The following is a 26569-nucleotide window of genomic DNA, read 5'->3' as shown; positions in this document are numbered from 1 at the left end:
TTAAGCTCAGCGACTTGACCTGAAGTGGCTGGAGCCTCCCGGGGAAAGTTTTCAGAGCTTTTGTGTGTGTGTGTGCCTTTACAGAGTTGCACTCGGGAGCAAAACCCCCTCTTTCCCATTCGTTGCCTGTTGCCCTGAGGGTGACAAGGCTGAGAGTTTAGCAAGTTCTGTGCATAACTTCGCATCACAGGAGCAAGTGCGTATTCCCCCCCTCCCCTTTCTTTTTCCTGCTTCGAAACACCTCCTTCAAGTTCGCAGCTGGGCAGGACTCCAAAGGTGCAGCAGCAGCAACAAACTGGAGTTCAAAGTTAGCAGTAAATTGCACAACTTCCAGCTCATCGCTACGCTCGGTGACTATTAACAAGCTGGAAGGCGCTCAGGCAAAAAAAAAAAAAAAAAAAAAATAGGGGAGAAGGGAACACCCTCGAATTCTTTGGGGATCGCTGATGTTATGCCGCTGGGATCATGGCTCCTTTTGGAAGGAATTTATTAAAAACGCGGCATAAAAACAGGTAAAGTGCGTGGGAATGTGGAGGAAAAGGTAGAGAGCTATGGGATGAATGACTTTTTATACTTTTTGTTCGGTTCTGGGGTCAGGATGTGCTATTGGGACCGTGCCGTTCCCCGCAGCTGCACTCCGGGGCTCACCTGCGAGCGGGGCCGGGCCGGGGGAGCGGCGGGGAGCGGGAAGAGTGCCGAGGGAAGGGGCTTTTCCCTCGCCCCTTGCCCCGGACCTGCCGTGCCCCTCTTTGCTCAGTCTCTTTCGACTCTGGCAGTATTTTCCGTGAGCGGGAGGCAGCTCTTCCGGAGCTGGAGCTTTCCCTGCAGTGCCCCGCGCTGGGCTCGGCTCGGCCGGGAGAAGCGGCTGCGGCCCCGACGGCCGGGGGGAGCCGAGCTGTGCCCCTGCCCGGGACAGACCCCCCGGGTCTCACGGCAGGCCGGCTCCGGGCCCCGGCCTTAGCCCCGCTGCCCGGGGAGTGACCGCAGCCGGCGATCCCTCGGATCGAGCCCGTCCCGTATCTTCCCGCTGGCTGCCAGCTGGGAGGTAGGAGAGCATCGGGCTCCCAGCGCGGGGAGGCGGGATGGGGACATGCTTTTTTTCTGTTTAGCCTTCAGTCCGGGATGGACTTGTACTGTACTTTTGTTTTAGAAAATTCTTCAGAAGGGACTGCTGTGGTCCTTGGGTGTGCTACTGCGAAGTTTATGGGGACTTTGCCCCTTACTCTGTACATGCTTCCACACGCCCCACACACGGGCTGCAGAAAGGAGAAGAAGGGTTATGTAATCATGTTGGGTGCTAGGGTGGTACTCGGTTTTTTAAGAGTAAATTTGTTGGGACCCTATGCAATGTACAGTGGCTGAGTCCATCTAGCTGAAGCAGAAACAGGTCAAACAGAAGTTTTGTCTCAGTGAGAAACTCTAAAATCACTTGTAATCTCATCCCCATTTCGCCTAGTGCTCTTCACTGAAATTTAGTTTGTATTAAAATAATGAAAAGGATGATTTTTCTATGGGGAATATAATTGAACTCTAAATAGTCTTGTAAAAAGATCCCATTTCTTTTCCATGTTCGGCTTTTGGTTTTCACCTTCGATATACTGAGAATGATTTAGGGGGGCTTGTACTTGTTGGGATTGTGTAAAAATATAAAGTTGGTATATTATATCGAATATAAATTAGAAAGATTGTAACAGTCAATGTTTGAAAATAGGGTACTATTTTAGAATTATTAATATTGTAGTTTACTGATTAAACAGCGTATCTTGCTAATGTATCTGAAAACAGTAAAACTGATATAATTCTCATATGGCCATTTTTTTGTTTAGAAGATCTAGAAAGATGGACACGAACTTTTCTAGGAAACTGCTTTCACATAGATCTGGAAATTTATTACTCTTAAAGTAGAAGTTTTGTTCCTGCTATCACTTACCTAAATAAGGATTAAATTACAAAGCACAGTTCCCCTGTGTTCAATAGTGAAACTGTTTCTCTTTTGGGTATTTACAATATCTTCACACTAATTGCATAAATCTCACTATGTTTACTGATGTGATATTGTATTCCTCAGGAAAATAAAGTCATAATTCAAAGCTTTAAATAGGTAATAAAAATTAAAATACCAAAGGTACCATTACTGTGAACATCTAGGACTTTCTATTCATTTTATCCTCACATCCCCAAAAATAAATTAATGCCTCTCATGGCTGAGAGGCTTTGTGGCAATAAGAAGGGACTGTGTGACCACAGAAACGTAGAGGGAGAGGGTCAAGAACAAAGGAAGTTACATACTTCTTAAGAAGTGTTATTATCTATTCAGATATTTAGATTTCTGCATATTTCAGTGTTAGCTTTGATACTGAATTTTGAGAACTAAACTTTGCTTATGCAGTTAGTAAAATGGTTTTGCAGTATGATTTCAGAGCTAGATAAAAATTATGTCTCATTTTAATTGTATCTTGGTGAACTCGTTTGAAACCTTGAAAAGTGAGCTTGAAATCCTTCACTGGGTTTAGGCAAGTAGTTGTAGAGTCAGAACTTGTGGCTTACTACTATGTCTAACTACCTGTAAAGATACATACATAAATGTATATCTTTACCTGCTGCTGCTTTTTGAAATAAGTCTAACGCTCATTCACATTTCTGGGAAACTCAGCTTTTTTCTTTTTCTCTGGAAGTTCTTAATGACCATTTGCTACATGCAAATACAACTCCTGAAAGTAATAAGATAAGCAAATGAGGAATAAAATCTATGTTTACATGAGGACATAAAGCTAAGTTGAGGCAACAAAGGTAGGTGGAAGAAGAGCCAGAAGGAAAATGAAGGCGTTGCAGTCATTTGCTCAGATAACAAGATGACACCACTGTAATTAGTGCTTGTCTTGCAGCATTGCCCAGAGGTTCCAGATCAGAGCCCTGTTTAATAGTAGGCTCTTCACATCCAGATTGGAAATTGTCAGTGTCTGCCCCTAAGACCTCAGAGTTTAAACAAGAGGTTACTCTGTGTCTGAGCAAGAGGGGAGGGATGTTGACAATTATGTCAGAAGTCTTTAGAGAAACTGAGATTAAACTCAGGAAGACAAAACCTGTGCTGAACTGCTGATAGTATTTGAATGATCTTCAGTCAGTATTACTCTCTTGGGCTGCTGAAATGTCACTCACACAGAGACAGTACAAAGCCCATCATGCCCATAGATAACTTAAACCCTGGTTTGATTTCAGGGGAGTGGCCTCCAGGATTATGACTCCAACATGTGTTTCTTGGCAAGTTGATATCTTTTTTCAAGACCTAGAAGCAGTTTTTACACTATTTTTTGTCATTCTGTGACAACCAGAAGTAATCACAGTCGCCAAAATGTGTATGTGCTTGTCACTATGTCCCCAAGAGAACAATGCTTCCGAGATGCCCCACCCACTTACAAACCCAAATGTGCGCAGCAGGGACAGGTTGTACCCTCCAAGGCAACAAAGGAAAAACGAAAGTTTCCTGCAGGACTAAGGCTCTGCAACATGAATAAGCTCAAGGGGATTTATTTTTATGCAAATCTCTTAAAGATGCTTACTTTGAGAGTGAGAGGAATGCTCAGCTCACATCACACTTCAAAAGTTTAGTGAGGGCAGGAAATGCTTAGCTGAAGGTGGAGGAAGAGAAAAGCTGCCGAGTTCTCTGCTCATAAAGTCTAGCATTGATCTAACACATTGCTCTGCAGAGAGACAAAACAGCTCCCTATCCAAATAGGAGAAATATAGAACATACATACTTGCAGTGTTTAGGTACCAGGGTTTCACCTTGTATTTAATTTCCTAGTTGCTAAGCAGAACAGGAATTTACACTGCACTGATTTTTGGTAGGATTAAGACTTCTCTGCTCTTGGGTGCTAGATTTGATAATTTTTTGAAAATGGGTCTAGATTTATTTAAATACTTCAAGGATATCTGGATCTATGTCAAAGAAAGAAAATTGACCTCGTTGCTATTTCTTTCGTCAAGATCACTTCCATGGGTTTTGCACATAAGCCTAGAAAAAATTGTTGAATCTCTACTGTTTCATTCGTCTTGTAGCTGGGATACTGAAAGGAAGCAGGTACATATAATCCTGTATAATGCTATAGGACTGCCCTTTGTGCTCAACACACCTTGAGAAATGCATTTTGCCAGTGTACTTCATGCTGGTCTTATGTTTACCACAAATGTTTGTACGCTCTGTTGGCATGCAACAATTCTGAACCCGGAGTAGTGTTTCATGATTAAACAGTTGTGTTACAAATCTGGTAATATTAAAATGTGTTTACAGGTTTTTCTTTTTCTTCCTGTATTTTTTTCTACCTTTTACTGTTTACCCTTTTCCACTGTTTTCACTTTTACTCACTGCCACATGAGTTAGTGTTTCTCTGTAGGCGGGAAAGACTTACTTTGTCTACTCTTTGATTCTGCCTTTCTTTAATCAGCTTATCTCTGGTTCAGAGGTAAAAGAAAGAAAGACCATGTATCTCCATTCAGTGTTACGGATATAAAAGGGAGTTCTTCCTGTCCTGACAGTCAGAGGCCCCTCCCTAGTGAGAGACATTCAATTATTCTCTCAGTTTATATATTACAGTGCGGGGTAGTGAATTAGATTAGAGGCTTCATCTATCTGATACTGCCCTAGCATTTCCATGATCCCTCCCTTTCTCCCTCCCTCCAGTATTTTCTCATTGCATCTAGTTAGCACAGTGATTTGTGTATTACTCTGAACATCTCTCCTGCTCTACCTACGGTTGAGTACACTGCTGTACATTTTAAACCTTGATGAAGTAAAGCTGAAAATGCTCAGCATTGAGGTTTGAACTGGTAAAGCTCTTGGAGATCAGCTGCTTGTCTGAATGAACTGTGTGTGACCCACACTGTAAGTCTCATGGGACCATGTGAGATGTCTAATACTTCTCTTGGATGAGCATACCCGGATAAAAGTGTATATGAAGCTATAAAGGTGCTTTTTGATACAAGACTACGAAATATTTGGTATGTATATTGGAGGGGGCCGATAAAAGCTTTAGAATCAGTGGTGCTACCTATGCTAAATATTTAAATTGAAAAGATGGTGCTTCTTTGGTAATGGTAGGATGCATTCTTTTTTACATATTTTTTTAACTTTTCCCTGAGTGTGAAATGTATTAGTGAACTATCAAAGAAGTTGTTCCTTTTTGAGCCAGACTTCATACACTGTAATTTATTTTCTGGTCTGCCTTGGAAGCTTTGTCTCAGGGGTCAAAATGGTTGCATACATTTTCTAATAATCTTTGTACATATTTGTTCACTTCACTTTCAGGAAAAGCTTTTTGTCTAACAAAACACTAACCTTATTTCTAAAGAGTTAATTATCTACTATTCCAGGAGGGCAGGCAGCAATTTCATCCTGAAGGAGTAAATAAAATGAGTAATAGAAGTGTAATACTACACCATCTAAAGAGCATGACTTAGGTTAAGTTGAAGCTAATCTGAAACACTGATATAGTGTAGAGTCAGTCTGAGAGTTACATTTCAGACAAAATTCCCATTCTTTTAGTGAAAGATTAAAAGAGGAGAAACCTTGGTGGTCAGTGGTCATTTCCTCTCTTACTGTTGAAAAAGTAGTATTGTACATGAAGAAAGGCACATTGCTAAATATGTAATTAATTCGGTAGACAGAAGTAAGTTTTCAGAGTTGGATGTTTTTTAAAATTCTATGAACTTTAATACAAGTCAGTGATAATCACAGAGTAGAACATCTTGATTTACCTATGCTCAGGGAAAAAAAAGGTTTTTGTTTGTTTTATATGATTAATAATCATCTAAAACTCCCGTATGAAACACTATTATTTGAAAACATTAACATCTCATATGCTGTACAAGCCTTAATTAGTTCATCCAGCTTCTATATTTAGTATGTTGGTAAATCCTTATTAATAGTGACAGAAAGGATGATGCAATATAAAAATGTTAAGACCACGCATGAAGTGAAGCCTAGAACTGAATGTTGGACATGAATGTTGGGCTATTATTCTCACTTCTATTGTTTCTCTTACATGGTATGATACGCTTGAGATGATGATTTTCTGTCTTCTGCAAAGTGTTTCCATGCTAGCAGTTCCTCAGGTATCACAAAGGGCAAAACAGATAAGAGTTTCAGGAAGCCTTGTCCAAAAGTTTTTTGAGCACCTTTCTGGAACTTGACACAAATAGGCTCCAGGATGAACCACATTGCCTTTTCCTGGTTTGACCTAGCCAGAAATACACCTAGGGTGCAGGTGTTGCAATAGTGATAACGATACCAACTTGTTTGTGACCTCAAACAACCGATAAGCTTACTTAGTTTTCCTTAGCAGTAATTTGGGTGTTAATATTTACATGCCTCAGGAAAATAAGTAGGACATGACCAGACAGTGTAAAATGTGTAGAAGTGTAGAGTGTGAAAGCCAGTTAGGGGGAGAGGTATGAACTAAATCTGTGAGTTCTTTTTTTCTAGCCCTTATAAGACCATTAAACCTAGATGCCGTGCAGGGAAGTGAGAATACACTGTGGATTGTTTAGGTTTGATTTTATCTGATTTTTCTGAGGAATTTTTCAATTGCCTAAAATCTTTCATAATGTTAAAAATGCCTTGTAAGGAGGGTTTAGTGTCCCAGAAAGAGAAATAAATAGAGAAATTTCATGAGCATCCTAATATTAACTTTGACGTGGTTTTGTGAAGTGAACAAAAGAAAAGAAAATTACCTGCAGAAACTAAAAAAAACAGAAAGGAAGCTTCTCGATAGTAATGATAATAAAGTTGTCATGTAACATATTTACAATGCTATGAAACACAAGCCCTGATGCCATGTGGAAATGAACAAAAGACATCAAGAAAAAAATCTGGTGTATATTTGGCACATTTCTCAACACTTTATTTATACCCTTTATTTGAAGATATTTATCTTTCCCAGCTTTCTTGTTACATTATCACTCCTGTCTGCTTAAGTGCATTTTTGCCTCTGTCAGTTTGAGACATTTAAATTGTAGTTTAGATGGTTACTAGACATGTATTTTTGAGCATCAGCATTAGAAAAAGCCAGTCTATGTTTAGTCTTGGAGGTGATGCAAACCTCTGTTTTTCTGGGTTGTGGTTGGTTTTTTTGTGACCTTTTTTTTCCACATAAATTAGTAAGTTGCAGAATAATCATAGGAGAAAAGCATGTTTATAGAGATGGGATGTAGTTTTTTGTAAATATAATATATGATTTGTTTATATCGAGGGTAAAAATCATGAATCTGATTAAGTTGCTTTCTTTATTCTCCACCCCTATTTGCTCTCTTTCATTGATGTAAAGAGTTCTGAGTTACGAATTTCCCATCATAATGGTAAATATAATCATCTCTATTGGAAAGAAGGTTTTATTTTTTCCTCCTTTTAATAAATTTTGAATATAAATTTAAAATAAATATGCAGAAGCATAATATTCTCATGTTCAAGGACAAATTCAGGTTTATGAAAATTTAATAATCTATCAGACCTTTTTTTGGTCAGGTATAAATATGTTTACCTTAGTTTAGCTTGTAAGGGTGTATGACCTCACTGGAATAATGCAGCTGAGTGAAGACTACTAATTTTTAAGAGTCTGCCCCTGGGTCTTGAACATGCAATTTGCTTTGTGTTAATAGATTCCATCATCCATGTAGAACATCTTACTTTTCTTTCCCCAGCCTCCTTCAATTCAAAGGAGTTATTTCTACAGAGAGTATTTTCCACTGTGAAAGCACTTTTAAGCTGCAACATTTTTCAGAGCAACAGTTGAGACTCTGTTTTGATGACCTAAAGTATACCTCATTTGCCATAGGAAGTTATCAGATTTTGATCACTGATCAAAGAGTGGTTTAGTGATATTTATAAATATGGGATCTTGTGCTGATCTTTTTCAGCTGCTGGTGCTTTGGATGTTCTGAGCTGCTGTTTCCTTTGGACATTAGCTGTTGACAGACTTCCTCTGGACTGATTGCAAAGGGACTGGATATACTTTTTTAAACTTGATTATTGCCTGTATCTCTCAGGGCCTCTTTGTTGCTAATGTCCTACCTTACTGAAAACCCTGCACAAATTCAGTTTTCTAACAACAATTAGGATTGGTATTGACTTTGCCCCACTTTCCCAGACTCCCGGTACTTTAAAGATTAGGTAGATAACTAATAATGTTTGTTTACCCATGGAAGTCCATACAGGTGTCAGACAAAGATCTAAGTTATTTTTGGAACTGCAGTTGTGGACGATCATAGTACTTCTGCTGACACTCATATTGCTCCTGAGATTCAAGTACACAGTAAAACACAAATGTCAAGCTGCATCTTACTCTACTTGAGCCACTGAAAATTTGGGTATCTAGTCATCTAGGTACTCTTTGTAGTTAATGGATACATCTAAACACTTCTGGAGGGCAATTCATTCAATCTTAGACAAGCTGTCAGTATGGGATTAGTCACTCTTTTGGAGGTGCCTATTTTATGCCACTGATTACAGAGGAAGGTCAGAAAATTATCTTTGACTGCACATCTACATTTTTAAATAGCTTAAGGTAGCTGATATGAGCTCCACCCAATCACTTTTCTTGGAGCATGCTCAGATAGAGCAGATTATGAGGCATCTTTTGCACCACTCATTTTAGAAATTAAAAAGGGAAACATGAACGGAGAGGTGAATTACAGGTAGATAATGTGTGATTAAGGGAGAGCCATCCTAATAGCATGGATGTCTTCCCTGACCCTGCCACAAAATTCCTGCCTAGTTTTGGGCAAGACACATAAACCACAGTTTACAGAACTGGTTATTCACTGTGTGTTCCTCATTTGCTAATTCGGTGTCCTGTAAACTCTTTTACATAAGGGCTGAGCAAAGGAAGTTTATGAGTGCCTTACTTTGCATATGTCTATGGATATCAATTCAGTTAGAGTGGGAATTTAAATGAGTGGATAGATTTGGTTTGTAAAAGCAAGCTCTTTCCCTACAAGAGTATGTGGAGATAAATTCAGTAATGTCAGCCTGAAAAGCAGTGTAATATTCTGATGGTAAAGGGCATGTATCAAAAGTTTAAATTTTGAAAAGTGTCCTCTAAAGGCGTTCTACCATACCTAGGAGAAAAAATACAAATAAAAATGCACATATATTGAACAAATGTAAGTAATAAGGGCTAGTTTTGTGAAGATGCCTAAATGTAATTCTAGTCAGCTAAGACAATTTTTAAGAACTTAGGATGTTTAAATTCTGACTGGTAGCACTCCCCAGCCACCTGTACTCCTGTCATGTCTTACACTGGTCCTGAACACTGTGCAATTTGTGCTCCCCTCATTATGCATTATTCAGAAAAGTCTTGTGAAGTTATTCTAAACTGAAATTCTCTCAGTAATTCATGTGAAAGCTGCTTCATTTTGTGTTGGCTTAAGTTACGGTAAGGCAGACAAGGACAAGGATCAGTGTTGAAAGCTTCAGCTTCGGAGAGAAAAGAATCAGAGTTTGGACTGCTGTTCTAATTAATATGTCTCTTTTTTTTAATGCAATGAACATTTGGACATGATCTAACAGCATTTAAGTCCTGCCCTTTTGTTCGTGTTTCTGACTGCTTTAGGTCAGTTCCTGCTGAATTTGCTGGTGTCAGCAAACTCCCTTGTTAGAAGTTCAGTCCTTCTGTAGTACTTTCTGTGGAAGTTGAGGTGTCCAAGTGAGCATTATGAATTTCAGCAGCAAGGAAGATACTTGAAAGTTATAAAATTCAGTGTCTGCAATGCTTCAGTACCTTCTGTATCTCTGACAAAACTGCGTACCATCTCTTATGCACATTTAAGTGAGGCAGATGACCAACAAAGAATGAATCTTTCTATGGGTACACTGAATCAAATCAATTTTTGTTGAACTAAGTAGCATGGAAGTCTTTAACAACAATGTCTGAAATTTCTCAATACTGAGCTGCATGTTAAACATATTTCTTTGTGCTAAAGCATTTGTGCCTGGTAGGCATATATTCAGTATAAAATGCATTTATGGCAGCTTTTGTTGGATGTGATCACAGAATGCATATGTATAGCTCATAAGATATACTGTCACATATGTACAATAAAATACAATACAGCCCCCAAATCGTTGTATATATAAACAATGCATGCAGAAATAGCCACTTCTGTAGATTGCATATTTATGCATCTACATATTACAAACCTGAGTATACACCAGGCAGTCAGAAGTGACAAACAGAATGTGCACATGTCCCGGAAGAAAGCTAAATATGTGTATTTCTCCCAACATGACAGAGCTGTTCACATGGCAGAGGGAAGCATGCCTTCACCCAGCTGTCACTGTGGTAACCACTCAGCTTATGAAGTGCCTTGTTAAAATGCCTTTTTATCCTCCCTGAGCTATGAAGCCATCTGAATTGCTCATATGTTGAAAGCATCCCCACCTACAAAGACATTTGGGTATGTGAAATAAAGAAACATAGGATTAATTTGAATGTTGAGTCAGTCTGACTTTCTGTGAACTGACAACAAGTAGCTTGCAGTGTCTTTCTGGTGTCACAGCCTGCTTGGTATAATAACTATCCTGCCATAGGTACATCTCACAAAACTAGCACCATTATTTCTTGGGCATACCTTGGTCTTTGGTCACAGTTTTGTTGCCATGCTTAGCTTCAGCTGTGCAGATTTTTGGCCTATACCTGCTCTCCCTGTTCATCACAATTCTTTTGCCAGGAGTTACCAGCTTTTCAGCTGCATTAAATTTTTGAAGTTTTTTTCCTAAACTGTTTGGTCACATTTGGGTGGCCATCTCAGATGGTTTTACAAGGCTTTAATCTTTATGGCTTGATTCATCCTCATTGGATTTAAGCATATGGCTTGAATCATACTCATTGGAGGTCAGACAAGAAGCTCAGCTCTAGTGGGACGGTTGTGATGGACAACTGACATGGTTTTGAGCCTCTTCATATGGAGCCAGCTGGAAACACATTATCTGAATCCATTATGTCTGTCATAGAAGAGGTTTTGGGCTTAAGTCATTGTTGTTCACATATTTTAGGATTCACATGGCGTTTTATCTGAATCATATGGAATGTCTTTCCTCTGCAGTCAGATTCCTCCATCCCCTTACAACTAAAAAATTGGGGTGTGGGCTGCTGGACACCATACTCTATATCTCTCTCTTGTCTACACCTTTCTTCTTTGCATTAATCTCATAAATTTCCCATTGCTCTTGGTAATATTTATGATCCAGCTTTAAACTTGCTTCCAGACAGCAATTTATCCCTTTTTGCCTTTTCTATCAGCTGGCTTGAGCTAGTTTTGCAATCTCCTATGCCCTCTTTAGGCATATCCATTGCTTGGGAAGAGCACAGTTGGTAGGTTAACAATTTATTTCATTTGCTCAGTAGCTTCTTCAGAGAAGATGTGGTTATATTTCAGAAACCCTATCAGCCTGTGGCTGACTAACCACATATTGAAGCATTCATTGATAGGCAATTTTAGAAAATTACTTCAAAGCATAAGCTGCACAAATCTCTCAATCTGACAATGGACAGTAAAAATGCTTCAGGTTTCTTTGAAAAACAATTATGTCCACTCTTCTTGTTAGCATAATTATGTATCTTGTACTCAATTTAGCTCTTTAGGATGAACATTTATATAAGAGTCCACTTCATTATCTCATCTTTTTTTCCTTCCAGTTCTTCAAATATTGCAAGTAATGGAACACATTTGTCACTGAATTGTCTTTCAGAAAGTTTGAGGGAGAAATTTAAAAGGAAAAAAAAAAAGAAAAGAAAGAATTGATTGTAAATTAAGTCTTGATAGAACATCCTTTGAGGTGATATTTTTTCAAAATGATTTAATGAAAGCAAATTTAATAGGAAAGATCATACAATGTAGTTTCAGAGGGGGGTGGTTCACTCTGTGAAATTTATTACAATACATACAGGAGAATATTAAAGCCCATCCTGTCTTTCTCAATTCCAGCAATTTGTAGAGAGATACTCAAACTGGATTTTATGCTATACAAAAATGTTATGTGGACAAATCACTGGATTCTAAGAAGTTAGAAAAGGGTAATGATGGCTGAAGTTGTTAAACACCTCTAAAGGCTTGCTGTTGCACAAAGAGCAGTCCTAAGCCCCTTTTCCAGTCTCCTGGTCATTCTCTACCATTCCCTTTGCATTGCTGCTACTCTTGCCTGATTCCATAGAACCCAGATGAGTATTTTTCTTATTTTGTTTCTTGAGCCTGAATTTAACGTTAGGATTGGCAAAAAGAAACCAAGTCCAACTGGGCATTCCATTTATTATGAATGAGAAGAGCACCTGTCTCACATGGTGCCACCAGGAGCAGAGAAGAGGTGCAAAACATGCACAGCATATATAAAGGTTCATAAGAAGGTAACCATCCCAGCCTCCTTCAGATCAGTATTGGAAAAGCAGCATGAAGCCTTATTATTTCCTTGTCAGTATCTCATTCCATTATTTAACTTGCCTTATTATCATCTGTCTACATACAGTGCGCTTTGTTCATGTTTTGGCAGCTCAGACCCAACCTCAGAATACTTTGTGTTTGTTTCTTCACTGGGAAAAATGTCAACAAAGACAGGGGAGGGAAGCAGTACGCTTCTGCCTTTCAACAAAAGCTGAACTGAATCTCATGGAACCACAAAAAAAGAGGAAAAAAAGCCCAAACAAACCAAAAAGCAAACCAAACAAAAAAACCCCTCATACTCTCAATGCTTGGAATTCCCCTCACTTCTTTGATCTTGAAAGCTCATAAACAGCCAGGGTGCTTCTAAAAAGCAGTTATAAAATTCTAATGGGAGAAGTTAGATAACACAAACTTCTATTAACTCTAACAGCAAGTCTGTCATTTAGAAGCTGTTCCAGATGAGCTATAAATTATTCTGCCTCCTCTATACTACTGAAAGTGATGGAGTTTTAAACTAATTCTGTACATTATTAATAGGAGCTCCATAAAGCTTGTACAGTGTAACCTATGCTTAAATATGGATTTGCACTTAAATTAGACACAGGAGCAATTTAAAGATTTGTGGTTTTGCAAAGTAGCAAAATTCTTGTATGAAAAGTATCAGTTGCATTTTCATTTGTTCACTAGTGAGAATTACTCATTGCTCAAAATCAAGATGTAGTATTTACTGTATTGATATTTCTAAGCTTCTCATGTTGCTTATTAATGCTGAGGAATTTGAAAATGCCAATTGTCCCATCCCCCTAACATGATCTAAATAATTACTGTCCCTGAATATGTCAGTGTTTGTTTTGGCTCTGGAGTTTTCCCTGGATCTTCCATTCCTGTATAACAGCTGCTTCCTCAGCGGCAGTTGCAGTATACACATCAAAGCATGTTTTCCCAGTAAAGTAAATTGTTGATGTTAGTGTTACTCATCTTGGAAAATATTTTGGTGGACAGCTAGTTCTTCTCTTCTATACTGAAACCTCCACTGTGTCAGGCTACTGCAAATACAGGCCTAGTATGATAAATGTGTTACCTGTCATTTTGTGTACACACCACACTTGCTGGAATTCCAAACATTTTTTTGACTAATATCCACTTACCAACCTTACAATTTTGACTATCCAATGGAGAAATGATGATTAGTCTGACAGGAAGGCAGATTTAAAGCAGATGTAATTTGTAGGGAATGTGCACCTTAGGGGCAGAGGAAAATTGCAGAGGTAAGACAGGAGGAAAGGGCAGGGGTAAATGCAGTCTCCACTGCAGCATTTGCACTTGCCTGTAGGTTGACTGGGAGTGTAAACATGGTATAGGACAGACACAATAAGTGAAAGGGAGGGCCTAGTAAACTTCTGGTCAGCTTTGTTGAACATCTGCACTCAGCCCATGCAAATGAGGTTTTGCAAAATAATATTGGCCACTGTAGCAAAGACACAGAGTCCTGCCATTATTAAATAGAGTAGCAGGGGAGTGTTCAGGTTAATCCTTCACAGCTATTGCTCTTCTCTAGTGAACGAGGTGTATAATTCATCTTACAGTATCTCTTACTTCTGTCTTTCTGTTAGTGACATATCCTGAATTAGTGCAATTTCTTGGCTTACTTTCTATGTAGTACAAACTCTGCTATCCATCCACTTAACAGATGATAGAATTATTACTGTCAGCCTTGTTGGATACTTTAGTTTCCTTTTTATCTGTTTTAAGTACTGTCAAGGCTTTTTTCCATTTTATTTTTCTTAACAATTGGTCCCTGTTCAGACACCTGTTTCTAAACAGTACAGTTATTAGAATGAAGCACATGATTTCCCATGGGATTTTTACCAAAGTCTGACATTTCAAGTTAGCAGCAGTCTGGTGTGAATAAGTTATTTGCAGTAAAACAATTATCAGAATTATTTTCTACAAACTGTCATACTTTTTTATGTTTTTATCTATAAAAAATGATACTATCCCATAGCAATTCAAACTTATTCCACTGAAATTTGTCATGGAGGATCATGATAGTATAAAGTGTTCAGGGGAACAGAAATTTCAACCACAGATCATTGTCGAATTATAATGTATGCAATTTTGTACAGTAGCTAAGGTGATGGCATTTCTCTGCAGAAGTGATGAAGGACTTACTTATAGTTTTAAGTACATAAACTTTAATTAATATAGACATAATTTGAAACAGCTGTTGCCAATTAAAATGCTTCATAGAGTCTTCCTGACAGTATGGGTATCTTGTTGAATTAAAAATTTATGCCTTTAAAAAAGAACAGAAAAATGAACCTTAAATGTATATCAGGGGGAAAAAAAAGCATTGTAACTAGCTAGTTATAAAAATAGACTTTCATAAATTTTTTTATTTCTTCAAATACCTGAAATATTTCAATTAGAGCATCCAAACTATTGTGTAAATATGTATGTTTGAAAAATACCACATGGCTCACAAGATGCCTAATTCCCTTTCATTTTTAATAAATGCCTATGTAAAGAAGGAAGGTTTATCGCAGAGCCAGATTAAATGAATAGAGAAACAGATGGTAGAGAGAAATTTATTTCTCTCTATAAATGATAATTATTTTGTTTACAGAAATTCTGTGGTGTTCTTTCCAAGTCTACCTGCAGTATTGGGACTACACTGATTATCTGTATTGAGAGCTTTATTCTCACAGTTAAAGTACTAGTTCTGCCTTGCCATGATACCTTTCAGGTGACCTTTTCCCTGACTTTCATATGATGCAAAAGGGAAGAAGAACCAAGTTTCTGACATGTCATGTATGGAATTTCTGTGTCTTACATGACATGGATATTAACTGTGCCTCCATTAATATTGTTTTTAAGGACTTGTGAAGGGGAACGGGAACACAGTTAGTTAATAGGCTCCCTTGAATCCCTAAGGCTTTGGAGTAATTCCAGCTTCATGGGGTAGTGAGAGAGTAGCTACTTCCTCATTGCTGCCCTTAGGAAACTCAGAAGCATATAATGTACTTAGGCAGGAGGCATTCCGAGTATAAGATTTGGCCTTTATTGCTTTTTGAATAACTTTACAGAAGGGGACAGAAAATTAAGAGAAAAGGTGGTTTAAATGTAGATAATCTAAATAAACTTCGTATGGACTTTCAACATGAGCCATTTATTCTGGAAAGGTTGAAAGACTTCTGACCCCAGCTTTCTATATTTTAACATTTAAACTCACTTTCAAAAATCTCTTTGTATCAAATTAAGTTAGCTTCTTCCACACAAGAGCTGCAACACATAGCCCTAATCACTTTATCCTTTTGCAAATTTCACAGAAAAAAATCACAAAAAGCCAAAATATGTTTTAATCTTTGCTTTCATAATCATCACCTATTGTCTCATGTATGCATATATATACATATATATGCACATATATATGTACATATACATATAGTAACATGCTGAGATTTTGAAAAAGAAACAATATACGCAATGCAATAAATGAAATCAATACAATAAAAGAAATAATACAATAAAAACAGTAAAAGCAGTGTTATCTAATTGGTATGTGATGATGGGCATATTTTCTACACTTCGACTTCATATTTGATTATTAACTTTGTGTTGGGTCAGAGGTCTGGTAGAAACAGCATTCCCACACCATTTCCACAAGTCATTAGATATTAGGAAAAGGTTTTTCACTGAGGGTGGGGTTGGGTGCGAAAAGAGTCTCTCAACGATTTGGTCATGGCACCAAGCCCTGTCAGAGTTTAAGAAGTTCCTGGATGATTCTCTTAGTTATATGGTTTAATCTTAGATAGTTCTGTGAAGAGCAGGGTATTGGAGTCGATGATCCCTCTGAGTCTCTTTCTATTTGAGATACTCTGTGATTCTTTGGCTGATATTTGCCCTTATATATCCTGGCATGTAAGAGTCACTGGTATTAGAAGCTCTCAAATTATATGTAGCCTGTGCCTTATGCTGCAAATGTAGGCCATTTGTGTCAAGTAGGTATCCCTGTAATATTGACTTCTTATTTTTTCCAGGAAGTAAATATGATTAAAAACGATCACATTTTTGATCGATAGTCAGTTTTATCTTTATGATAGTTATTGCTCAGCTCTAAGAGATAACAGAGATTAATAATCTTGGCACTGAGATAACAAGGTTTTCAGAAATTGCATGAAAAGAAGAACTCTAGGAAAGCACCTAGATGGCAGACCCTGAATCTCTTGGCAAGCACTTCACTGCAAGGATGCAGTAGGCAGCAGTAAGATTCTCTCTTAGACCCTTTTTGTCTTTTCCATTAAAAAAGTGAATTATTCTGGGTGGTATCTTGGCATAGTGTAGGGGTTTGCTTAGAGGCTTAGAAGTATTTTGATCTTACTTTGGGGAGATCAGGGCAGAGGCATACCTTCATACCTACATACTCTGGTCAGCTGAGGACCCCACTATGGCAATCTGTCAATTATAAAACACAATTGTCATCTGATTTGTTGCAGATTAGACCATATGGGCTATTGAGAGGGTTTAGGCTGTCATAGAATAAAACATGATTTTCCCAAAAAACTAATGAAAAATTGATGAAGATATTTTGCATTAATGGCTTTCTAGCATGAGCTCTTTGGTGTAAAATTTATAAATAATTGAATGTTCTATGTATTTGCAAGGAAAAGTTAATGTATTGCTTGGTGTGCGATCTTTTTTCACCAACTGACATTTATTCCATATAAATTATTTCAATGATTGGGAGGAGGTAGCTAGTAAAATTTTTGGTCAAATCTCAGGTTTGAATCCCTGTTCTAAGTACTTTTTAATTGATTAGTTTGATTTATCTTCGCAAAGGGTATGTCAAAAATATGGTAATATTAAAAAGGGAGTTAATTTTTTTTGGGGGGGGAGAAGTCTAGAAAGAATTTATTGCATGAATGGGGCAAGGTTTATATCTATGTTTTTTTCTCAACAAGCGGGAAATATTCTTTTAGTGTCCATTACATTTCAGAAACACTGCATTAAGTTGCTAGTGACCTAGTTCCAGCAGAATCTTTGCAGAAATTAGTTAAGACGAAGAAGCATCTTGTACATGTCAAGGTGAAATTCTAAAAAGTAGGAGGATCCCTTTATTTGATTGGCATGATTGTTTGTAAAACTGATACATTACATATTGAGGGAGATCATTGCAGGAAGGCAAAGAATTATGTTTGATATGTATATTTTTGAGCCAGACATACCTAAAAGTCAGTGAATATCAAAAGTGCTCCTTCCAGCATTTATGCTCTCTTATTTTGACTTTGTGAGACATAAATAAATGTTTTTGTTTTGTCTGTACATTGCTGGAATGTATTACCTTCCCTTAGGCCAAAGGAATAAATTAACAAATTGTATATCTGACACACAACAATCAGTTTGTGCTGATGTAATTAAGACTGTGTGAGGTCTAGAGCATGATTGGGATGGGGTTTTGGGTCATCCTGAAGAGAAACAAGGAGCAGAAGGCAGAAAACTGCAATCAAAGCAAGCAAAAAAAAGATTGGAAACGTACTTTTGACCATTATTAAGTTTAAATTCCCATCTATTCCTAAGTAATTAGGAAAAAAAAAAAAAAAAAAAAGATAGTCTTTCATGTTGTTATCATCATGACTTTATAGTCTTAGATATGATATATAAGTAGAATATTTGAGTGATCAATTCAAAGAAACAGAATTCAAGCCAGAACTGAAAACTTCAAAGCCTGTTTACAGCAGCATATTTTTGAAAAAGTATAAGTTGCCTAGCTAGTTTTAAAGAAATTGTTATTGTGGTCCTCAGGAACACCCAGCTATTAAACTGGAACAACACTTTGGCTGTTACACTCCTATTAACTGCTAGGTTATTAAAAATGCTGGTTCTTTTGTGTCCTTGACAAAGTTACAGGACATGAAATTCAAGCAACCTGTAATATGAGAAAGTTGCCTTTCTGTTTAAATGACTTTTAAAAAGCAAATCTTGTTCCTGAAGATTGTAACCTTTAGTATTGCATCTCAGGAAAAAAAGCAAAAAGAAAAGAAAGGAATTCCTGTCAATGACCAAAAATTATTCAAAGCCTCTTAGTATTGAAGTGAATTAATTGATTTTTCTTATAAATCACTGGTTAAATTGAACAGTCAAGGTCTATACTAAGTTGTGAAGCTATGATGTGTAGGTCTCACATTTAGTTATATTAGTTATAATAATATTTAGTCATATTTAGTTATATTAAATCAACTGCTACTGTAACCATTCTTGTTACATTTTTCTCAGATAAACCAGAATCTGGATTAATATCACCTGAATGAATCTGATTGATTAACTCACATGATTTTAACTACTAAAAGTGAGCTATTTGATTGAAGGAGGCCACATAGGTCTCTTATAGTTAATGAAAGAGGGAAAACTTCCTGTTGTTTATTCCCAGTGGTCAAAGATGGGCTAGGCAGTAAGGATTCTTCTTGCAGGCCTTCTTTCGACAAAGAGGAATTTTTGATGGTGAATTTCTACTGAAGTCTTAACTTCAAGATGGATTCCACTTCATAAATGCAGAATCTGCTCTTCACTTTCTCTGAGGAATGCAAAGTTTAACAAAAGATTCCCTAATACTGGAATCTTCTTGCATCCTGAAAGCAAGATTTTAGTAGTTGATATTCTGTGACTGACACTATCATGCTTCATTTTTGTTTGGAACTACCTGAATTAACTATGAAAAAAGGTTATAAAATAAATTTTATTTAAAAGGTAGATGGTAAGGTTCCAGTTTACCCTTTTTAGTGGAAGAGAACAAAGAACTACTTTTGATATTTTAGAATATATTAGAATTCCATGGCAATGTAAAATTATAAACGTCTGGATAATTCTTTTTGCTTAGAAGTAAAGACCAGAAATTGAGAGAAGTGGCTGAATAAAAATTAAGATAGTACATATTGGGACAAACACACAGAAACTTCAGGGAAATAATTTGTACTTTACCATGCTGCTTTGATGAAGAATTACTGAGATGTTCAGAAGTTCTTTTAATTTCTTCTCTCCTTTACTGTAAAATTTGACAATATAATTAAAAGATATAGGGTGCATACATTGTACTCGTAAGTATTTGTAAGTACTTATTTTCATGTATAAGTTACTTGATTTTTTGTGCATGTGCATACATTAACCAATTGTGCTACTAATAGTTGTATACTATGGACAAAGTAAAGAGCAATCCTTCCCCAAAAAAGCTAAATGTAAAGTCTGGGCAGACAGGTGCATCATAACTGCAAAAGTTGCAGGGGGCAATACACAGCTAGAAAAGGGTTGAAAACAGTAATTTATAGATGTTATTTTCTAATCTATATTGTTTCCAGGGATCCTGTAGAGATTGCTTTGCAATATACAATGTGTTTCCATCAATAGTTTGCTTAAGAGTTCCTGCCGAACTCTGTGGGAATTTCATATAAGAAAGTATAGTAAAAGTATTCATCAATACAATAGTGATGGGATGTCTAGTGGTCTGCAGGTTTGTCTGAAGATTTGCTAATAGCACAGAGAGAAACTGGCTTAATAAAAAAGCTTTAAAGGAACCAGGAGGAGAAGAGACAGTAGGCTTCTGCTTAATTCACATAATTTGTTTACCTACTGAAAATATTGGGGAGGAGAAAGTATGCCAATCAAACAAGAACAAGAAAAAACAAACAACCCCCACCCCCACCAATAAATAGGAATAGTTTTGATTTGAAAACAAATTGCATAAGACACTCAGAAGAAGGCTGGAAGAGATGACATTCATTTCCTGAAATGCATTTCTTGATTGCAAAATAAATCAAGAAACATACACCCTGAGTTTACTGCCTCAGAGTCCTCAGTATGGTATTTCTTATATTTTTATGCCTCTTTTTTATTTACAGTACTTTTATACATTAAAATTCAATGACTGGTAATACACTTATATTTGTAAATCAATTATTTAGGTATCAGTAGTGAGCATGGTTTGAGACACTGTATTTTTCATGACTTATTTTGCATAATTGTATGCATAATAAATGATTTGTTGCTTTTTTTTTTTTTTTTCATGTATGTAGTGTAAAGCAAATACTGAGTTATTTTAGTCACAGCTGACTTATGTTGCAACAGGCTATTTACCTGAATTTCACTTAACTGCCAATCTGTCGACAGAAAAAAAAAAATAGCAACCTGCATATTTTAAATCTCAGAGGACTTAACAGATAGTGAATTTTTAGCATGTGATATATTTCACAGTAATGTCACTTAATCTAATATCATCCTCCATTCCTTCCCCCTCCTTAAACTTGAGTATTACTCTTTCTTTGTGCCACTTTGCCATTTTCTGTGCCTGTGATATGTGCTTTCTTATTTTGAGAAGTTGTCTATGGAAACATTATTAACTTTTTGAGCTCTAGTTTCAAAAAATAATTACTGTAAAATGCTGGCCTGTGAGGGGGAGCTATTAGAGAGGAAAAATGATGCTATTACTCAGAGTCATCTACCAAAACACACATTTTACAGAGAATGTTCCAAGACCTGAAGCAATGTAGTTGGACAGAGCTCTCTTGTGCAATAATACTAATAAACTTACACTTGTCAGTTTTATTAGTATTCATTTGCAGTTTCCTTTCTTTTAAGGATTTTTGCCTCCTGGTCAGAGTGGCACCTAGAGCTGAGTCAATCATAGTTCAATTTATTGGATTGCAGTGTGTCTGTCATGTTGTGTAATAATTAAGAAAAAAATATAAGCTGGATTGCTTTACTAATCATAGGGTATAACCATAATTAAGCCAAATAAAACTCCATGCTTACAACTCAGAAGAACAAAAAAGTTCTGTGAATAAGTAGTCCTAGATAGAAACAAATTCTGTATTGCATCTTTAAATATCATCTGAACAGTTATTTTCTTTTTCAAGCTTTTTCTGTCAGACTAGGTTTAACCTCATTCATTCAAATCAACTGAAAGAGATACCAGAAAAATCCAAAGACATTTTTCCTCAGGGAATTTACTCTTTTATCATTTTATGCAAGAGGTCAAATCTTTGGGTCTGTGAAAGAAGAAAAGTATTCAAGGTCTTGAGGACAGGAATATCCAGGCAACACTGCCAACACAAGCCCACAGCAGTCCAAGACCAGATGGGGGCAAAGTGAAGAATTACTAACTTTGGCCAACTGAGTTGCTGCCTAGGCACTAGTGGTTGTACTGGAGCTATAATGGGATCTCAGACACCTGGAGTTAGGTATCTCAGTGTACAAGGATGTACCAGGTTAACAGCACATTCATTGTAATTCATAAACAAATAAATAAGCAACTAAGTAAAACAACTTTATTCTTTTCTTGCATTTCTGTATGATTTCAAATAACAAGATAAAATGCATACCCATGTATGTATTCTCTTGCAGCTGGTATTCTCTCACAACTCACTGGAATTCAGGGTATTTGGTACTTCAGGAAGAGCAAAAACTGTCTTGACACTTATTAGTATTAAAAAAAAAAGAAAACAATTATTTTTATACTTGTGTGGGTGCAAGTGTGCAGAAGAACTATAGATTTATTCTATTGTCAGATTCACTGGTGGTGTTCAGTCATCTTTCCTCAGTCCACCTATGTTGAGTGCATTCTTCCCTTCAGAAGCCATTTCTAAGAGCTTAGGTTCTGTGCAGTCTTTGTAATGAGACCAAATATGAAGATCCAACAGCCATGCTGTCCTAGGACAGTCTGAAAGTGTAATGCAGATTGCCAAACTTTATCACTGATTGTTAAGGCATTCTTGCTATGCAGACAAAACTGAGATTTGAGAAAAGATATTTTGTGTGAGATTCTCATTCAGCTGGACTAGTAATGATGTTAAAGCACTAGTTAATTAAGGCTGTTACTTAATCCAAAAACATTTCTTCATACAATTTAAGCAAGCGTATTGTCTTGTACAACAATACAGGAGTTTTTCAATGTGTTAGTCATATCAGGATTATAGTAATTATTCATACTGTCTCTGCCATTGATATGTAATTTATACTTGTTCTCTTCTTGTTTTCCAGATCTCACAGCAAGGACATGGCTTCAAATGAAAGAGAGATTGTGGTTTGGGTTTGCCAGGAGGAGAAGATTGTATGTGGCCTGACAAAGCGCACAACTTGCTCAGAAGTGGTTCAAGCACTGCTTGAGGAACATCAGACAACATTTGGAGAGAAAAAGGTCCTTTTTGGAAAACCTAGTGATTACTGCATTGTAGAAAAATGGAGAGGCTCAGAGCGAGTACTGCCTCCCTTGACAAAGATTCTGAGACTTTGGAAGGCCTGGGGGGAAGAGCAGGCCAATTTGCATTTTGTATTGGTAAAGTCAGATGCTTTCCTCTCGTTTCCATTGTGGAAGACAGCAGAAGCCAAGGTAGTACAAAACATAGAAAAGCACTGGGATCTCAGCCCAGCAAACTACATGAAGATGTTGCCAATAGACAAGCAAAAGAAAATTGTGAGGAAGACTTTCCGGAAACTGGCCAAGCTTAAGCAGGACAGTGTTCAGCAAGAGAGAGATAATATGGAGACTCTGATTCATCTGATCATTTCTCAAGATCATACGATTCATCAACAAGTCCTTAGAATGAAGGAACTAGATATGGAAATTGAAAAATGTGAAGCAAAATTCCATCTAGATCGTGTGGCGAATGATGGAGAAAATTATGTGCAGGACTCCTATTTAATGATCAATACAAGTGAGGCTGAGCATCAAGGGAGTAGGCCGGATGATCAAAAAGATATTCATGACTATTTGAGCAAAAGTGAGGGAATTTTACAGGTGGAAGAGAGACTGAAACATCACAAACAATTAATAGAGAATCTGTGTGCTGAAATTGAAAGAGAAGTACACGGTATATGCATGGAAAAAAACGGAGAGGATGTTCACACAGAAGGAGCAGCTAATGCCGAACTGGAAGCCTCAGATTTGGAAAGTGTAAAATATGAGCTAGAAAAAAGCATGAAAGATGGTCTGAGAATCAACTCATACCTGAGCTGCATCCAGAAAGAACTTACATACAGGGACTCACTTCTTCAAAAGAAGGAAAAAGAATATGAACTTCTTACAGAGGAATTTAATTTGCTACATGTTAAAGACAACATTGAAACTAGGCTTAAATCAAATGAAGAGCCATCCAAGGGCAGTGTCATTTCTAGTAACAGCATTGCTGTTCCTGACTTTGTTCATAGAGTGACTAATCTGGACATCAACGATACAGACTCTGACACTGGAATCAGCTCTACACACAGTCAGGACTCTGAAATAACTGCAGGGGACATGGTACTGTTGTCAACATAATTGAAAACAGTAACACGTTTTTTAAAATTTTATTTTGGAGAATATTTATAAGAAATAGCAAACCTATTGTCTTGGAAATTAAGCTCTACAAGGTATTGAAGCTGTGGCACTGCTTTAGCAAAGTAAAGAGTGTCTATTTATGTCCTTAATAGTATACTTGTGCTAGAATGCTATGTGCTAGGACAGGTTAACTGGTAAAAGGTGCAAAGTTGTTGGCCTTGCTACATCAAGACTGTTTAGAATTTGTAATGTTGATACTCAGTGAAATGGGAGCATTCTGACTGCCTTGGACCAAAAGTTTGGAGATTTCATATCCTTCGGTCTTTGGGTCTGCTCCTGCATCTCCCTAACTTTTTAGGAATGTGAAGTAGAGACTAAAGAAAGCTAGACCAAGAGCTTGATTTTCTGCTCTGTTACATTAGCTTTATGCAGACGGAGTTTCCTTGCTATTAAGTTGCTGTAAAAGATTATATAATTTAGCATTTAATCTGTTAAAAAATAATTTTTATGATAATGTAAAACAGAAGAAATATAATTGCATTTATGTCACATTTTAAATTTAGTTTCTATAATATCAGGATGATACTTTTAAAAACTCCTAAGTTCCCTTTTAAAAACTACCTTCCACACATGGGTTTTTAATTTTGATTCTCTTTCAGCAGCTTTTATCTGGGTTTAAGATCCTTAAACCCCCTACTTATCTGCTGTTACCCTGTAGTTGCCCTAGTGATGTTTAAGTCCACAGAGTTCCTGCCAGCAGGCATGTCAGAACTACTTAAATCCTGCTTGTGCGAGACGCTGAAATCCCAGGCTCACACCTAACCCTAGGGGCATTTTCAGCAAGACTTTCTCCTACCTATCTCACCAGCTGGATCCAGTGTCTTAAACCTCCTGAAATCACGGCTACCAAAAAAAAGCATAACAGAAGCAACAGGTAGGAACCAGACATTTTAGTCTCTGGCTAGACACAGTTTCTCAATAGCCAGCTATCAACTATTTTCATATAGCAAGTAGGTTTTCAAATCCCATCTCATACTGTTTTGGACCAGGAACCTGTAAATCCTACTTCCTCAGTGAGGACTTTGGGATACAGCAAAAGCTGATCCACTTTATATAATTAAAAACCGGGCTCCAGATAAAATAAAAAAAATAATAAAAAAAGGAATGCAAAGCATGAGAATTTTACAACTGTGTGGCTATGTGATTTTTTTTTTCATTTAGGATGTAGTTTATCTCAAATCCTTCTCCAACATATTGCTCTAAGTCCTAAATCAAGCTGCAAAATTGAGAATTGAGTTACCAAACAAGATCTCTAACTCTGTGCTAGAGGATCTGCTAATACAGAACACATGCATAATTTCTGGGTTGTCATGCTCATATTTTGCAGGTCAATCAGTTTAATACTTCTGATTAAAAGAATTGAATGAAAAACAATTACAATATTTCTGAATAAAGTTAAGTTCTGCAAAATTCAAAGCAATGCTGGAATTAGCAGCCTAAAGTGTAAACAAATGCAAAGTACCTAGAAGGTGTAAATATAAAATTATTTCAGATACAGTGCTTTCTTTTTCTATAATTTTCTTCTCCTAAGTGTCTTTCAACCATTTTCTAAAATGGCCAAAGTACTAGGACTGCTGATTGGCACATATTTAATGCAGAAAAAAAAAAAAAAAAAAAAAAAAAAAGGAAGAAAAATCTTTTCTAAAAAGAAATTTTTGTGGTTTATTTGCTGTGGATCTTTTTCCTAATCCTGGATATTATAAATAGTTTCTGTTTCAGCAAAGTGTGCTAGTTGCCTTAATATATTTTGTGTTGTATTTTTTTCATACAATATAATTTGAATACTTCAATAATAATGTGTGATATTTAGACTCATCAGCTCCTGATGGAAACACATGTATGAAATATATTATCTTATCTTTGTAATAATTTATTAACGCAACTCTGCATCTGTTGATCTCTGTGGTATCACTCTGACAAGTAGTTAAACCCAGAGTTCTGAATGCTGAGGGTAGACTAATGTATTCTATGAGTTCTTCTGAGTTTAGTTACCAATAGCTACAATTTCTATTGAGTCATTTTTTATATATAATTACTTAGAGGATAGAGAATTGAAACAGAGTAATATACACAGCTGTGCAGGCTAGTACAAGACCCGTGGGGGGGAAAATTAATTTCCACTCATACTCTACCAGATTTATTTTGCTCTTAGGAACTTCTGTGAGTTCTCTCAGCAAATCTTTATCCACACTTGGTGGTTGATTGTACCTCCCCTGCAACTTGTAGGTCTTAAGAGTATTACTGTGTTTTAAGATGAAACTAAGAACAATAGTTTGAGAGAGAATATTTCTTAAAAAATAAAGCAATATTAAAAATCCAGTGTTTTGAAGAATGTATTTGAAGTTTGTACTTTGACTACTTTGATATCTCAAATAAACTTTTTTTTTTTTTCAGAATTTAGAATGTACAAGATTATTAAAGCATTCTTTTCTGTTTATCTACCTCTACACTTTCCATACATTTGTTTCATCTGGTTTTAGGATGCTAAAAATATTCTTTATGAAGCTTTATGCTGCTTACTTCCTCCTTTGTCACAGCTATCTATATTTTATTTTATTTTAAAATTCCCATAATTTAAAATACGCAATAAAAATCTTTGGATTGTTTCCTGTCATTCCATTAAGCCAGCTGACATATCCATCTTCAAATTTGGTTTTATTTTCTAAAATTTTGCATGAACTGTGGAACACTTACTGACAGAAAAGCAGATCAAGTAAGTCCTGCATAAGAGGAGAGACAAATTCTACCCAGGGAGTGGAAATGTGACATTTCAAAGTA

The 26569-nt window shown here is 36.7% G+C and overlaps 1 protein-coding gene across 2 annotated transcripts; it reads left to right on the top strand.

Moving 5' to 3' along the window:
• The first annotated feature begins 66 nt into the window (after window positions 1-66).
• On the top strand, window positions 67-26178 carry RASSF9 (Ras association domain family member 9). 2 transcript variants are annotated; one of them, XM_079304123.1, is made up of 2 exons: window positions 67-512; window positions 22456-26178. In XM_079304123.1, exons 1-2 carry the CDS (start codon window positions 466-468, stop codon window positions 23729-23731), a joined length of 1323 nt encoding a protein of 440 aa, XP_079160249.1. In that variant the 5' UTR covers window positions 67-465; the 3' UTR covers window positions 23732-26178. The 2 variants fall into 2 exon arrangements, with proteins under 2 accessions (XP_079160249.1, XP_079160250.1); XM_079304124.1 differs by lacking the exon at window positions 67-512 and adding an exon at window positions 4682-4998.
• Window positions 26179-26569: the final 391 nt, after the last annotated feature.

Source organism: Erithacus rubecula (assembly GCF_903797595.1).
Source record: "Erithacus rubecula genome assembly, chromosome: 4".
Classification (NCBI taxonomy): Eukaryota; Metazoa; Chordata; class Aves; order Passeriformes; family Muscicapidae; genus Erithacus; species Erithacus rubecula.
Note: the sequence above shows the minus strand (reverse complement) of the source record. Positions and strands in the feature narration are given on the sequence as shown.

Excerpts from the sequence above, each read along its gene's own strand:
- RASSF9 (XM_079304123.1), top strand. The coding sequence starts at position 466 with ATGGCTCCTTTTGGAAGGAATTTATTAAAAACGCGGCATAAAAACAG. Across the intron at positions 513-22,455 it reads AAAACGCGGCATAAAAACAG|ATCTCACAGCAAGGACATGG; the intron begins GTAAAGTGCGTG and ends CTTGTTTTCCAG.